We start from the raw sequence: 17,482 nt of genomic DNA, 5'->3' as shown, positions 1-17,482 counted from the left end.
CAGTGTTCATGACTCCACCATAAGAAAGAGACTGGGCAAAAACGGCCTGCATGGCAGATTTCCAAGACGCAAACCACTGTTAAGCAAAAAGAACATTAGGGCTCGTCTCAATTTTGCTAAGAAACATCTCAATGATTGCCAAGACTTTTGGGGAAATACCTTGTGGACTGATGAGTCAAAAGTTGAACTTTTTGGAAGGCAAATGTCCCGTTACATCTGGCGTAAAAGGAACACAGCATTTCAGAGAAAGAACATCATACCAACAGTAAAATATGGTGGTGGTAGTGTGATGGTCTGGGGTTGTTTTGCTGCTTCAGGACCTGGAAGGCTTGCTGTGATAGATGGAACCATGAATTCTACTGTCTACCAAAAAATCCTGAAGGAGAATGTCTGGCCATCTGTTCGTCAACTCAAGCTGAAGCGATCTTGGGTGCTGCAACAGGACAATGACCCAAAACACACCAGCAAATCCACCTCTGAATGGCTGAAGAAAAACAAAATGAAGACTTTGGAGTGGCCTAGTCAAAGTCCTGACCTGAATCCAATTGAGATGCTATGGCATGACCTTAAAAAGGCGGTTCATGCTAGAAAACCCTCAAATAAAGCTGAATTACAACAATTTTGCAAAGATGAGTGGGCCAAAATTCCTCCAGAGCGCTGTAAAAGACTCGTTGCAAGTTATCGCAAACGCTTGATTGCAGTTATTGCTGCTAAGGGTGGCCCAACCAGTTATTAGGTTCAGGGGGCACTTACTTTTTCACACAGGGCCATGTAGGTTTGGATTTTTTTTTTCTCCCTAAATAATAAAAACCACCATTTACAAACTGCATTTTGTGTTTACTTGTGTTATATTTGACTAATGGTTAAATGTGTTTGATGATCAGAAACATTTTGTGTGACAAACATGCAAAAGAATAAGAAATCAGGAAGGGGGCAAATAGTTTTTCACACCACTGTATATATTTACATTCATACATACATATATTGTTACACTAGCAATAATGAGAAATAATCACTTTTATGCATTGCCTATTTATCACTTTTATGTATTGGCTTCCAACTGTTTTGCCTATTTTTAAACTTTTCTTCATATCCTTAGCAACTGGACACACACACACACACAGACACTTGTCCTTTTACTAAGTTGATTTTTGTCCATCTGGCAGTTACACTCTGTTGGACGTATTCAGCGTTAAAATTTGCAGTGCAACTTCTGTTGAAATGTTTTTTTGTAATTCAAGTAGTAATAAAATGCATTGCCATTTTCATTCCAACAGACGGTGCACCACAAACATTAGTACTGCTTTAATGAGTCCCATGTGAATTTCCCATTGGGATTAATAAAGTATCTATCTATCTATCTATCTATCTATCTATCTATCTATCTATCTATCTATCTATCTATCTATCTATCTATCTATCTATCTATCTATCTATCTATCTATCTATCTATCACAAATGATTTGTAAGATAAATAGCAACTAGAAGGACACACAGATACCCAGATGTCCTTTTATCAAGGTGGATTCTTCAACAAAAACACATGGACACAGATGAAAACTTGCTAAGGGTAAATTTTGTACAGTTGTCAGAATGTGTTTCTTTACAGAAAAAATGGCAGACACATGGAATAAATGACCAAGTAGGGTGGTGAAGAGTAGGACTTTAGGGACCTTCAAATCTCAACTTGATCTTACTTTGCAGAATTTAGGTGAACAGGACTGGCATGTTTGTTGGGCTGAATGGCCTGTACTCATCATAATCGTTTTAATGCCCTAATGACACTTGGTAAAGTTTACTTTTTGTATCACAATGTTTGAAAACTTATGTAATTAATTTATATTAATTTATAGTCCAGAAATTAAAACAGGTATACGTTGAAAAGACTAGTTCATGTGAATTTTAGATATTTTTGGGCCGCTAAATTCAAAAATGCAAACTATATTTTTTTCGTCACGTAAGCTTTTCTTCACAAAACATTTTTTAGCTTTCAATTATAGTTTTTACTTGTACTATAATTAATTAAAATATTTTATATTAATGATAATTTATTTGAATGTAATATTTTCTTATATTATAATCTATAGCAAAAGAGTTATTTTATTTGATAATAAGTTAAAAAAATAGCTGGAACTGAACAGGCGATGAGTCCCAGCAGCAGGTAGCATCACGTGAAGCCGTCAGAGGTCCAAGCGTATGCCATCCATACACAACGTTCTTCTGATGTGCAAACATCAGCACATTAAAAGAAAGTTATATCCTTTTATTTACTGCACTAATGTAAGTGACCTACTGCAGAAACTTGGCAGAGATTACAATGCAGAAGAATGGAGACTATTTATAAACTCATCTAAACAAAGCCTAATACACATCAATGCCTCCTACTCATTCTGTGCATTTGAAAGAAACCTATGAGAAAAATGACAATCATCTTGAGAAAATGAACTACAATGAGGAACACCGTTGTGTTTTTTTGTTATGTTAAAAGCACCACCCTAATCGTGTATATTGATGAATTACCATAGAGTAGCAGAACACAAAGAAAAGTTCTAAGTTTTTTTTGCATCCATCCATCCATCCATTGTCTCCCGCTTATCCGAGGTCGGGTCGCGGGGGCAGCAGCTTGAGCAGAGATGCCCAGACTTCCCTCTCCCCAGCCACTTCTTCTAGCTCTTCTGGGAGAATCCCAAGGCGTTCCCAGGCCAGTCGAGAGACATAGTCCCTCCAACATGTCCTGGGTCTTCCCCGGGGCCTCCTCCCGGTTAGACGTGCCTGGAACACCTCACCAGGGAGGCGTCCAGGAGGCATCCTGATCAGATGCCCGAGCCACCTCATCTGACTCCTCTCGATGCGGAGGAGCAGCGGCTCTACTCTGAGCCCCTCCCAGATGACTGAGCTTCTCACCCTATCTTTAAGGGAAAGCCCACACACCCTGCGGAGGAAACTCATTTGAGCCGCTTGTATTCGCGATCTCGTTCTTTCGGTCACTACCCATAGCTCATGACCATAGGTGAGGGTAGGAACATAGATTGACTGGTAAATTGAGAGCTTCGCCTTGCGGCTCAGCTCCTTTTTCACCACGACAGACCGATGCAGAGCCCGCATTACTGCGGATGCCGCACCGATCCGCCTGTCGATCTCACGCTCCATTCTTCCCTCACTCGTGAACAAGACCCCGAGATACTTGAACTCCTCCACTTGAGGCAGGATCTCGCTACCAACCCTGAGAGGGCACTCCACTCTTTTCCGGCTGAGGACCATGGTCTCGGATTTGGAGGTGCTGATTCTCATCCCAGCCGCTTCACACTCGGCTGCGAACCGATCCAGAGAGAGCTGAAGATCACGGCCTGATGAAGCAAACAGGACAACATCATCTGCAAAAAGCAGTGACCCAATCCTGAGCCCACCAAACCGGACCCCCTCAACGCCCTGGCTGCGCCTAGAAATTCTGTCCATAAAAGCTATGAACAGAATCGGTGACAAAGGGCAGCCCTGGCGGAGTCCAACTCTCACTGGAAACGGGTTCGACTTACTGCCGGCAATGCGGACCAAGCTCTGGCAACGATTGTACAGGGACCGAACAGCCCTTATCAGGGGGGCCGGTACCCCATACTCTCGGAGTACCCCCCACAGGATTCCCCGAGGGACACGGTCGAATGCCTTTTCCAGGTCCACAAAACACATGTAGACTGGTTGGGCAAACTCCCATGCACGCTCCAGGACCCTGCTAGGGGTGTAAAGCTGGTCCACTGTTCTGCGACCAGGACAAAAACCACACAGTTCCTCCTGAATCCGAGGCTCGACTATCCGACGGACCCTCCTCTCCAGGACCCCCGAATAGACTTTTCCAGGGAGGCTGTGGATTGTGATCCCTCTGTAGTTGGAACACACCCTCCGATCCCCCTTCTTAAAGAGGAGGACCACCACCCCGGTCTGCCAATCCAGAGGCACTGTCCCTGATGTCCATGCGATGTTGCAGAGGCGTGTCAACCAAGACAGTCCTACAACATCCAGAGCCTTGAGGAACTCTGGGCGTATCTCATCCACCCCCGGGGCCCTGCCACCAAGGAGTTTTTTGACCACCTCGGTGACCTCAGTCCCAGAGATGGGGGAGCCCACCTCTGAGTCCCCAGGCTCTGCTTCCTCATTGGAAGGCATGTTAATGGGATTGAGGAGGTCTTCGAAGTACTCCCCCTACTGACCCACAACGTCCCGAGTCGAGGTCAGCAGCGCACCATCCCCACCATATACAGTGTTGACACTGCACTGCTTCCCCTTCCTGAGACGCCGGATGGTGGACCAGAATCTCCTCGAAGCCATCCGAAAGTCGTTCTCCATGGCCTCCCCAAACTCCTCCCACGCCCGAGTTTTTGCCTCAGCAACCACCAAAGCCGCATTCCGCTTGGCCTGCCGGTACCTATCAGCTGCCTCCAGGGTCCCACAGGACAAAAGGGACCGGTAGGACTCCTTCTTCAGCTTGACGGCATCCTTCACCGCCGGTGTCCACCAACGGGTTCGGGGATTGCCGCCACGACAGGCACCAACCACCTTACGGCCACAGCTCCGGTCAGCTGCCTCACAAGGCAAACTGGTCCTAGGTGAGGGATGAGACAAAGAGCGGTTAAACAAACCTCCTATGATGGAAAACAATTTTGGACGGCGTTTTCCCTTGCCCGGACGCGGGTCACCGGGGCCCCACCCTGGAGCCAGGCCTGGAGGTGGGGCTCGATGGCGAGCACCTGGTGGCTGGGCCTGCACCCATGGGGCTCGGCCGGGCACAGCCTGAAGAGGCAACGTGGGTCCCCCTTCCCATGGGCTCACCACCTATGGGAGGGGCCAAGGAGGTCGGGTGCAGTGTGAGTTGGGTGGTGGCTGAAGGCGGGGACCTTGGCGGTCCGATCCTCGGCTACAGAAGCTGGCTCTTGGGACGTAGAATGTCACCTCTCTGAAGGGGAAGGAGCCTGGGCTAGTGCGCGAAGTTGAGAGGTTCTGGCTAGATATAGTCGGACTCACCTCGACGCACAGCTTGGACTCTGGAACCAATCTCCTTGAGAGAGGCTGGACTCTGTACCACTCTGGAGTTGCCCCCGGTGAGAGGCGCCGAGCGGGTGTGGGTATACTTATTGCCCCCCGACTTGGAGCCTGTACATTGGGGTTTACCCCAGTGGATGAGAGGGTAGCCTCCCTTCGCCTTCGGGTGGGGGGACGGGTCCTAACTGTTGTTTGTGCGTATGCACCGAACAGCAGTTCGGAGTACCCACCCTTTTTGGAGTCCCTGGAGGGGGTGCTAGAGGGCATACCTTCTGGGGACTCCCTCGTTCTGCTGGGAGACTTCAATGCTCACGTGGGCAATGACAGTGAGACCTGGAAGGGCGTGATTGGGAGGAATGGCCCCCCCGATCTGAACCTGAGCGGTGTTTTGTTATTGGACTTCTGTGCTCGTCACGGATTGTCCATAACGAACACCATGTTCAAGCATAGGGGTGTTCATATGTGCACTTGGCACCAGGACACCCTAGGCCTCAGTTCGATGATCGACTTTGTGGTTGTGTCGTCGGACTTGCGGCCACATGTCTTGGACACTCGGATGAAGAGAGGGGTGGAGCTGTCAAATGATCACCACCTGGTGGTGAGTTGGCTTCGATGGTGGGGGAGGATGCCGGTCAGGCGTGGTAGGCCCAAACGTGTTGTGAGGGTCTGCTGGGAACGTCTGGCAGAGCCCCCTGTCAGAAGTAGCTTCAACTCCCACCTCCGGCAGAACTTCGACCACATCCCAAGGGAGGTGGGCGACATTGAGTTTTTTTTGCAGTATGGTGTTATTTCATACACAAGATGGCAGCAGAATACTGGGCTGAGTGTTTTCCAGGGTCCAGATCTCATTAAATTTGGTTAACCTAAGTAATGCTTGGGATTACCTTTTTTGTGTTGAAATCTCTGCCCCACTCATAAATATTAATGAGCTTCCATGGAGTAGCAGAACGCAATGTAAATTTCATGCACAAGATGGTGGCAGAATACTGTCCTGAGCAGTTTTTGGGCTTCATATCTCATCATATTAATAAAGTATCTATCTATCTACAGTGCATCCGGAAAGTATTCACAGCACATCACTTTTTCCACATTTTGTTATGTTACAGCCTTATTCAAAAATGGATTAAATTCATTTTTTTCCTCAGAATTCTACACACAACACCCCATAATGACAACATGAAAAAAGGAAAAATAAAAAAATTGAGAAAGCACATGTACATAAGTATTCACAGCCTTTGCCATGAAGCTCAAAATTGAGCTCAGGTGCATCCTGTTTCTCCTGATCATCCTCGAGATGTTTCTGCAGCATAATTGGAGTCCACCTGTGGTAAATTCAGTTGATTGGACATGATTTGGAATGGCACACACCTGTCTATATAAGGTCCCACAGTTGACAGTTCATGTCAGAGCACAAACCAAGCATGAAGTCAAAGGAATTGTCTGTAGACCTCCGAGACAGGATTGTCTCGAGGCACAAATCTGGGGAAGGTTACAGATAAAATTTCTGCTGCTTTGAAGGTCCCAATGAGCACAGTGGCCTCATTCATACGTATGTGGAAGAAGTTCGAAACCACCAGGACTCTTACTAGAGCTGGCCGGCCATCTAAACTGAGAGATCGGGGGAGAAGGGCCTTAGTCAGGGAGGTGACCAAGAACCCGAAGGACTCTCAGACCATGAGAAAGAAAATTCTCTGGTCTGATGAGACAAAGATTGAACTCTTTGGTGTGAATGCCAGGCGTCACGTTTGGAGGAAACCAGGCACCTCTCATCACCAGGCCAATACCATCCCTGCAGTGAAGCATGGTGGTGGCAGCATCATGCTGTGGGGAATTTTTCCAGCGGCAGGAACTGGGAGACTAGTCAGGATAAAGGGAAAGATGACTGCAGCAATGTACAGAGACATCCTGGATGAAAACCTGCTCCAGAGCGCTCTTCACCTCAGACTGGGGTGACGGTTCATCTTTCAGCAGGACAACGACCCTAAGCACACAGCCAAGATATCAAAGGAGTGGCTTCAGGACAACTCTGTGAATATCCTTGAGTGGCCCAGCCAGAGCCCAGACTTGAATCCGATTGAACATCTCTGGAGAGATCTTAAAATGGCTGTGCACCGACGCTTCCCATCCAACCTGATGGAGCTTGAGAGGTGCTGCAAAGAGGAATGGGCGAAACTGGCCAAGGATAGGTGTGCCAAGCTTGTGGCATCATATTCAAAAAGACTTGAGGCTGTAATTGCAGCCAAAGGTGCATCGACAAAGTATTGAGCAAAGGCTGTGAATACTTATGTACATGTGATTTCTCAGTTTTTTTATTTTTAATAAATTTGCAAAAATCTCAAGTAAACTTTTTTCACGTTGTCATTATGGGGTGTTGTGTGTAGAATTCTGAGGAAAAAAATGAATTTAATCCATTTTGGAATAAGGCTGTAACATAACAAAATGTGGAAAAAGTGATGCGTTGTGAATACTTTCTGGATACACTCTGTCTATCTATCTATCTATCTATCTATCTATCTATCTATCTATCTATCTATCTATCTATCTATCTATCTATCTATCTATATTCGGTTAACCCAAGTACTGTTCAGGATTAACCATTTATACGTAGAATTGTGAGCCCAAGAGGTGCTCAGGGATAACACCAAGGAGTTTAACTGAAACCAAATCATATACAACCCATGAGTTTCATTTTTCCTAATTAATGAAGTTCCATCCCAAGATAGCATTAAACCAAACAAGCTTTCACCATGAAATGGCCACATTTAATGAACAATCTCTCTTTTATATACATCTATAAAAATCCAGATACAACATGTTACAATTATCTAATGCTAATACATACATTATTAAATAATAAATTTCTCATGTTAAAGATACGTATTATTGTTTACAAAATATGAATTAAGCACTTATATTCATGTAAAACTAAGCTTCTATAAGTATATCATTTAATAATAAAGAAATACATAATCACAGCAATACTTCTTGATTAACATAATTTTTAAACTGTAATGGATCAAAAAAAAAATCAAAATCTTGAAATTGGCTTTTCAAAGGAAAAATGGCAAAGGTCATTTTTATATTAACTTTTAAAGCAAAAGAAGAAGCTATGTATAAGCACCATACCGTTACATGATGACGTGACTAGCATATATTGCTTCTTAATTAAAAAAACAAAGAATGCAGTCCATATCAGGCATGTTAAATATCATTTTTTGTTAGGCCTGGAGATTCCATATCATGACATATCTTAGAAGTACAAAAACACATTTTAAAACATTCACGAGAGAAGTATAATAAATCCTCCTCCTCTTAAAAACAAAATTACAGTTCGGTTTCTTCGGCGATCTTGGCAATTGATTTCCTTGTCATCTACGTTGGTGTTTGCTTCATTTCATTTTGTTTTGTTTTGTTTTGTAAGTACACAGGCACAGCGCAAGTTCCGGAAAGCAGAGCATTATGGGTAAGCAGTGTCGATGACGAGTCTTTGGCATGATGAGTTAGCTGTATGTGATTGGAGTTATCGCTGAATTTATTTATTGGTGATTTTTTTTTTTTCCAGCGGCAGGTGAAAAGCAAATAAAAACCGTTGTCATGCTAAAGCAAATGTCGGGTGTCACATCATTCGTGGCTGCATAAGACTTGTTGCTTTCCTGGCACACTGTGTTCTGTGTTTGAGAAGTGTTTTGGGCACATTTTTTTTATTATTATTATTCCCTTATCCATTGATTTGATGAATTTTGAATTGGAGTCTTTATTCTAAAGAAATTTATTTTGACGTATTAATGCACGATATCCATTTAAACATGTGCAAAATAGAAAGAGAAGACATTTTTACAATTCCACAGGAATGCAATACGGAAATCTGAAACAGAAACAAAAGAGAAAAACATTAGGGTCTGTACCAATCACTTATGGGTCCTCAGTAAATTGTATTCATATACAGCAGTATTAGTAATAGCAGTAATACACTATATTGGTAAATCACATTTATATATTGTCAATGCATCACAGACTTTGAAGGAAGCCAAAGCAGTGGAACCAGTAGAGGTGTCATGTCATTTTGTTTATTTATTTGTTTATTTATTTATTCTTTTTTATTGGCATGAGTATTGTGTCACAAGTCCTCCCTCATTGCTGTAATTCCTGCCTCACAGCCACAGCCACAGTTACCCGGGCCTAAGTCCTGGATCAGCTGCTTTCTGTTTCCATGTCCAGCAGATTTTTATTTTTGTTCTGGATACTCCAGCTTCTCCAACAGTACATCCCAACGGTGATAATTACAGTGAATTCAGACCCCTTCACTTTCTGCACACTTTAATGTATTGTACAATTCATTTTAAATGGATGCATTGACCATTTGTGCCCATCAGTCTACGCTCAATAAGCCATAATATCAACTTGAAAACGTGTTCAGAAAAGTTTGCAAATTTATTAAAAATCAACAACTGAACTCTCTCATTCATAGAAGTACTCAGACCCTTAATCCGGTACTTTGTAGAAGCCCCTTTGACAGCTTCCAGTTTTCTTGGGTAAGTCTCCACAAGTTTGCACAGCAGGATTTGGACAGTTGATTCCATTCTTCCTGACAGATCTTCTAGACAGCGGTGGGCGAAGTCAGCCCTGGAGGATCACAGTGGCTGCAGGTTTTTGTTTCAACCCAGTTGCTTAATTAGAAAACAATCCTTGGTTTTGTGTGCTTTAACTCTGCCATGTCAGGCCATTCTCATATCCTAGATTTTTTTCTCTTTTCTAAGGATATCGTCCAAATGATTTGAAGTCTAAAATGGATAAGTAATTCTCAGTCCTTCACTTTTTTCTCTTCACTTTCGTTCCAAGTATTTAATTAAACCAAATAGTGCACAATAAATACACACAGAGGTGTAAACGGAAGTAAGCTAATTGGAGAAATGCTGTTTTATTTTGTCATTTTCCTCTTATTGCTAGTAAGGAGCAATTAAAAAGTGAGAATACAGCTGTTTAAGACTAAAATAAGCAGTTATATGTTCAAAATCTTAACACACGAGACAACTAAAATGAAGGAGAAGTGTTACTTGAGCAATAAGTGCTTCTTATTGAGCAACTGGGTTGGAACAAAAGCCTGCAGCCACCATGGCCCCTCAGGAATGGCTTTGCCCACCCCTGTTCTAGAGTACCTGTGTGGAGATGGGTGAAACATCCAGAATGACAGCCACCACTGCAGCACTCCACAAATGGCACGGTGGCCAGATGACACATGAATGCCCACTTGGAATTTGCAAAAAAGCACCTAAAGGTCCCTCACATTATGAGCAACAAGATTTTCTTGTTCGATTTAACTAAGACTGACTTGTTTGGCCTCAGTTCTAAAAGTCATGTTTGAAGGAGACCAGACACTGCTCATCACCTGCGCAGTGCCATTGCAATACTGAAGCATGGCAGTGGCAGCATCATGCCTTCGGGTTATTTTTCAGCAGCAGGGATGGCGAGATTAGTCAGCGTTGTGGGTAAGCTGAATGGAGAAAAATACAGGAAAATCGTTAATGACACATGGGAGGCAGTCAAGGGGCTTGACTAAATGTGTTTGTATGTTGGATTTATGGAAAATAAAAAGTTATGTATTCATGTATTAGAATAAATAGATATAAAACTTAAAGTATGGTCTTTAATAAGCATTAAACTTAATGTGAGCTTTACCACGAATCAGGTATGCCAAGCAAATAGTTAAATAAAGGCATATGTCATATTTCTTTTTAATTAAGCTCAGAGTGAAACCACCAATATTTAATAAACTAAAAGGACGGAGAAGGGGGAGAATGATGAATTGAGACAGCCCGAGGTCAGAAAAGGGGGAACACCTGCCGGTTGAAAGCCGGCTAAGAAATATGGGAGGTGAGAACGGATAATGAATGGCAAAACATGAGAAATATTGGTGGTTTCCAAGAGGACTTCAAAGAGGCAAGCTGGAGTAAGTAGGGAGTCAGGATAAGCAGCGAATGAGCTGTTTTGAGCGAGGGTGAAATCATAAGAAATGATTGTATACAGTAATCCCTCCTCCATCGCGGGGGTTGCGTTCCAGAGCCACCCGCGAAATAAGAAAATCCGCGAAGTAGAAACCATATGTTTATATGGTTATTTTTATATTGTCATGCTTGGGTCACAGATTTGCGCAGAAACACAGGAGGTTGTAGAGAGACAGGAACGTTATTCAAACACTGCAAACAAACATTTGTCTCTTTTTCAAAAGTTTAAACTGTGCTCCATGACAAGACAGAGATGACAATTAAAAGAATGCAAACATATCTTCCTCTTTAAAGGAGTGCACGTCAGGAGCAGATAATGTCAGAGAGAGAGAGAAAAGCAAACAAATCAATAGGGCTGTTTGGCTTTTAAGTATGTGAAGCACCGCTGCACAAAGCTGTTGAAGGCAGCAGCTCACACCCCCTCCGTCAGGAGCAGAGAAAGAGAGAGAGAGAGAGACAGACAGAGAAAAACAAGCAATCAAAAATCAATACGTGCCCTTCGAGCTTTTAAGTATGCGAAGCACCGTGCAGCATGTCGCTTCAGGAAGCAGCTGCACAGAAGGTAGCAACGTGAAGATAATCTTTCAGCATTTTTAGATGAGCGTCCATATCGTCTAGGTGTGCGAACAGCCCCCCTGCTCAATCCCCCTACGTCAGGATCAGAGAAAGTCAGCGCAAGAGAGAGAGAGAGAAAAGTAAGTTGGGTAGCTTTTCAGCCATCTGCCAATAGCGTCCCTTGTATGAAATCAACTGGGCAAACCAACTGAGGAAGCATGTACCAGAAATTAAAAGACCCATTGTCCGCAGAAATCCGCGAACCAGCAAAAAATCCGCGATATATATTTAAATATGCTTACATATAAAATCCGCTATGGAGTGAAGCCGCGAAAGGCAAAGCGCGATATAGCGAGGGATTACTGTAATCTGCGATTTTTGGCTTGTTCGGGGCTCAGCTTGGCTTGGCTTAATTGGGTTGAGTCCGTGTTATTGATTATTGAAATAAAGCTAATTACTCTGTTTGCCTATCCTTCGACTCCTAGAGCCTTCTTTCAAGGTGAGAATCTCTGGCGCATTTTACGCCCCGACAGATCAAGGAGCGCACTAACACCTTTTCTCCTTCCTCTACAGATCCTCAGAAGGAAAACTTTCCTAACTTCACTTCTGGTTCTTCCATAGACTCTACTTGGGGTTACAGGCCAAAAGACCTCCCATCCAGTCCCACTCCTGACCTTACTTCTGGGTGACACGCCTCTTCCTCCGTGCCAACTATAAAGCCGCCATTCCTTCTGTATCAAGTAAGTCTCGCCTTGCACTAAGTCTATGAAAACTACTCTTGCTCTGTATTTTTACCTAAACTTTTGTTCATTTTTTCAAGTATGCGGGGTCGATCCCCAAACCTTTTTCTTGTCTCGTTACACACTATTTCAGAGTGATCTGGATGTCACACTGGTCCTAAGGTTCACCCTCCAAGAGATCAAAGCAAAGACAAAACACAAGGTGCTTAGAGACAACCAATCTGGGAATGTCTTTGAGAGGCCGAGCCAGAACCTGGACATCTCTGGAGAGATCTGTTCACTGATGGCCTCAATTTCAACCTGACGGAGCTCAAGAGGCTCTACAGAGAAGAAAGGCAGAAAATCCCCAAATCCAGGTATGTAAAGCTTATCACATCATACTCAAGAAGACTCCAGGCTGGAATCCCTAGGGTGCTTCATCGAAGTACTGAGTAAAGAGTGGGTTTAACTTGTGGGTTATTTCAGTTTTTAAGTTTTAATAAATTGGCAAATATTTCTAGAATCTTATTTTTGCTTTACTTTGCATTCTGGGGTACCGAGTGTGACTTGATGAGGGGAAAAAATGAATTTAAACAATTTCATCACAATGCTGCAGCATTGCAAAATGTGAACAAGTGAAGGGGTGTTTGGTCACTAACAATGTGGAGCCTTTTATTTTTCGGCTGAACAGAGAGGCTTTTATTAGACATATGCTGTCCTCATTCAGTCCCCGTTTTACATTTCATGTTGATTTGTAGCTTAGATTATTCTGCTCAGTGCTGATTAAAAGCATGCACAGTGTATTAGGCGCCATTGTGGAAGAATGAAGGGCACACATGCATTAGAAATAGTTTTACTTATTTTATGGCATAAAATGGAAATTTTAACAATGAATCATAAGCAGTTTCAGATTTGTGGCTGGTGACGCGATGGGATCAAAAATTCAAATCTATTTTGCATAGAAAAGAAGCTCAGTACTCTGATAACGTTGAGTCTGAAGTATAGTTAAAACAGACAAGGAATTGCCTTGGAGTTGGACTCACGGAGTGACCTGCAAATGAACTCTGTGAAGTTAACGAGAGTCAAGCAAACTCAAGAATGGCTGCTTTAAAATACTTTAAAACTTATAATCAACTACAGTAAAATATGAATAACAGGCACTTTTCATGACACCTTGACACATACTAGTCTGCTCTGGTGACAAGTTTCCTTTCTTCTGATTGCAATTACCAGAGGGCTGACAGTCGTGGACCTCTGATGTAAAATATCAAAATATCACCACCATAATGAATGCTTGAACGTTTGCTTTGTGTCTTGGGTTTATTGCTCTCGTATCCTTTTATCAATCAGTCAGTGCTGGCCGAAGCCCATTTGGAGTCCTACCCACAGAAATGCAAAATCCTAGACAAGAATAAGATCAGAATGACATAAAATGGTGACATGTTCTTTAGTCTCGTGCTTCTCAGATTTTTTCCTGAGACAAAATACCCCGGTAGTCTCACAAGTGTCTCCTCTTGAGTTTATGAAGAGATCTTAGCAAAGTCACACAAGGGGCTCAAATCTTCCAAGTAGTGTCTTCATGTTTTTATACTTTGCAGTTTCAAAATAGTTGCATTGTGTGCTTAGTAGTATATGGTGAAATGTATTTAGAGTTCTTTGTAGTAATAAAACACTATGATTACAAAACTGCAGTCCTGACTTCTGAATAATATTATTAGCTGCTCTAATTTATATCGCGGTGCTCCAATTACATCACAGTTATTCTAGAAACAAGGCAGGCGATACGTCATCAAGCCCTGTGGTTATGTGTTTAAATCCCACTGCTAACACCATGTAACTCTGAGAAAGTCACTTCACCTGCCTGTGCTCCAATTGGAAAAACAAAAGAAATGTAACCAGTCGTATCTCCGATGTTTTAAGTCACCTTGGATGAAGGCATCAGTCCAATAATAAATAAACAATATGAAGTTTTGAGATTAAAAAGAACACAGTCACCTAAGGATAAAAAGCCTCAAGTTTACAATATGTGAACATCAAGGATCTGGAAGGATGATTATGCAGAAAAAAGGGAGGAAAGCAAATGTCTCCACTGCACTGCAAAAATCACACCATCCATAGACCTTTAGTTATATTTTTAAGTAATGTGCTACAGGTGAATCCATTTTTTTTGGTAAGGTTTTGTCATTTTTTACATTTGATCAAATTTAACAAGTAAAACATAAATCTTTAAAAAGTCTTACCAGATAATCAAGACAATGATGCAAGTTATGAAAAGATTTGCTGACAGCGTCAATGCTGCTGAACTGCTTCCTAATGTGTCGCCAACCTGTGGCTTTGCAGATGGTGATGCTTGAGAAGGGGTGGTCTCTGGAAGCGAAAAGATAGATAGATAGATAGATAGATAGATAGATAGATAGATAGATAGATAGATAGATAGATAGATAGATAGATAGATAGATAGATAGATAGATAGATAGATACTTTGTTAATCCCAATGGGAAATTCACAATAGAACAAACAAAAGAACAAGTCTTTAACATTCTGTGCTAATATCACGCTGCAATTACTTAAATCAGTTCGCGGCACTTCAATTAGCAATCATTTTAGTGTCTGTTTAAACCAATATAATAATGGACTACAGAAAAAGATGGCAATAACAATAATCATAATAAATCCATACACAACCATTGTACTTATTAGTCCTTTTAATACCACTTTTATCTAATATAGTAATACTGCATATTCAAGAAAATAGTGGAAATAATCATAATAATAACAACATTAATCAAATCTGCATAATCCAGTATATGCTTATTGGGGTCAGCACTTATAATAGAAGTTTTGGGCTCAAAACAGGAGCCAATCCTGGAGAGATTGCCAGCTCCTCTTAGGGCACACTTACTTAGAATATCATTAATATTATTATTATTGTTGTTGTTGTAATTGTTAATAATAATGATAATAATAACCACAACAAGTCTGTATTGCTTCAAAAAAGAGAATGTGGGGTGTTGAATTCTGTTTTTTTAAGTTTGACTTGATCTTTGTTGTATAAGACTTAATCATATGGAATGTTATTTTTTTATATAAAAAAATGAAAAATTAAACAAAAGCAAAAAGGAGGGTGTGATAGAGTCCTGCAATCCACTGGACCCATTTCTCCAGGGTTGGTTCCTGCCTTTCACTCCAAGATACTGAGTTATCAAAAGGATCACTGTGACCGGGAATTGAATGAAAAATGTTTAAGAATGTCACTTTAAAAATAAAAATAATAATAATAACAATAGTACAAATTAGAAGAAGGCATATATATAGTGGATTGAGAAAGTATTCTGACCCATTCACCTTTTTCATATTTTGTTATATTGCAGCCTTATGCTACACTCATTTAAATTCATTTTTTCCCACTTTAGACAGCTTTAGACAATAAAAAACAACCTGAAACATCATATGTGAAAAAAGTGAAGGGGTCTGAATACTTTCTGAAGGCCCTATACGCTGGAGAGGTATCCGTGAGTATGACTGTACCCTAAAACAAGCTGGTGCTCAATCAAATTTGCTTCAGAGCTGCACTGGCTTCATACTATCCTGACAGAGTTAAATATTGGATGGATGGATGGATGGATGGATGAATGGAAGTGATGATAAACACCGGCCAGCCTGAGGGCACCTTGTTAGAACATTAAAACAGTCTGGATGAGAACAGGCCATTCAGCCCAACAAAGCACTAGTGTTTATGTTTTGAATATGGAATTATGTCAATGTACAACCTTATCAAATTCTTCCTGTACTTGTGTTGGATTTCCTCTGAGCACTCAAGTTTTTCTCCAGTGTTCCCAAGTAACTATGACCAGTGTAAGGGTGTTGGCATGTGAGTGGCTTTTGAAATGCTCTGGCACCCTGTATCAGGCTGGTTCCTGCCCCGAATCCAATGTAATGAAAGATTCTGAATTGAATTAAGTGGGTTTGAGAATGTTGTGCTTTAATAATACACGTTTAAATTAATGAATAGCCAGACAATATTAATACTAACACAGCACTCTGTGTATTTGACAACAACACTGCAGTCCACACAGTCTCCACACAAATAGAAAGTCAGAAACCAACAGCAACAATACTCCCCGTCACATCTGTCTATATGGATGGCATACAGATATGTGCAGGCACAAATAAACAATTACAGCAGTTACCAGAAACAATCGAAACATGTTCACTAGACATACACATGGAGTTTTTACAGGATAAATGTAAAACAAGACATGCAGAAAAGTGAATCCTTAGAGAAGGCGGGTTTATACTTGAAAATGGCAACCAAACTGAGGCCCTTGGCCAATGCTTGAAATATACAAATACCTTGGGCTCCAACACAATGTAAATATACTCTTACACAAAAATGTACGTCTGGTCTTCACAGACACTCAAAACAGACCTGTAAGCCCGCCACCCAATTAAAGCCATCCAAACATGCGCCATACCAATACTCTCATATTTCTTCAGAGTTATACGTTGGTCACAAACAGACGTACAACAGCTCCAATACAGACAAATCACAAACAACGGCACCCCAAAGCAGCCACAGTGCGACTCACTCTTCCATCACATGCTGAGAGAGGAAAGGGTCTCACGGATATAATGAATTTGCTAAAGACACAGATTAGTAACTTAAGAAAATTCTATTACAAAAAAGGGTATACATCAAGGCTACACAAAGCAACATAAACCTCCATACCACATACCACTCCATACCCCATCACAGGGGACATAACAACCACACAATTTAAAACACAAGCGTGGACCCAGAAAACATTACCATGGCAGACATCCTCATGAACCTGATAAGCCTGGTGTGGATAAGATTATGTCAAATTGCTGCCTAAACCGTGGTGGTATGTTTGGCAAGACAGAAGGGCTTATCCTAGCCATACAAGATCAGACGAAAAACTGCAAAAACTCAATCCTTAAGGACGCTAACATTACAGACAGTACATGCAGAGGCTGCCATAAGGAACAAGAAACATCCAACATGTCACATCAGGCTGTAAACTACTGACACAGACAGACGACATGCACAGACACAGACAGATGGCAGACGTTAGACATCAAGGACTGGCACTACAGCACACACTAGCAGACACATACAAGCCACAGTAGAAGTACAGAAGTGTCACACATAAA

At 41.9% G+C, this 17,482-nt stretch overlaps 1 protein-coding gene across 1 annotated transcript in view; it reads right to left on the bottom strand.

Moving 5' to 3' along the window:
• Nucleotides 1-7,771: 7,771 nt before the first annotated feature.
• The window catches only part of cntfr (ciliary neurotrophic factor receptor), a 766,412-nt gene continuing 756,701 nt past the window's right edge, over nt 7,772-17,482 (bottom strand). The window contains exons 10-11 of the mRNA XM_028805014.2: nt 14,548-14,674; nt 7,772-8,896 (exon numbers count right to left, since the gene is read on the bottom strand). Coding sequence (XP_028660847.1) covers nt 8,896; nt 14,548-14,674 — 128 coding nt within the window. The 3' untranslated portion in view covers nt 7,772-8,895. The remainder of the gene's footprint in view (nt 8,897-14,547; nt 14,675-17,482) is intronic.

Source organism: Erpetoichthys calabaricus, chromosome 7, assembly GCF_900747795.2.
Source record: "Erpetoichthys calabaricus chromosome 7, fErpCal1.3, whole genome shotgun sequence".
In the NCBI taxonomy this organism is placed as follows: Eukaryota; Metazoa; Chordata; class Cladistia; order Polypteriformes; family Polypteridae; genus Erpetoichthys; species Erpetoichthys calabaricus.
The sequence above is the reverse complement of the archived record's forward strand: the minus strand, read 5'-3'. Positions and strand labels throughout refer to the sequence as shown.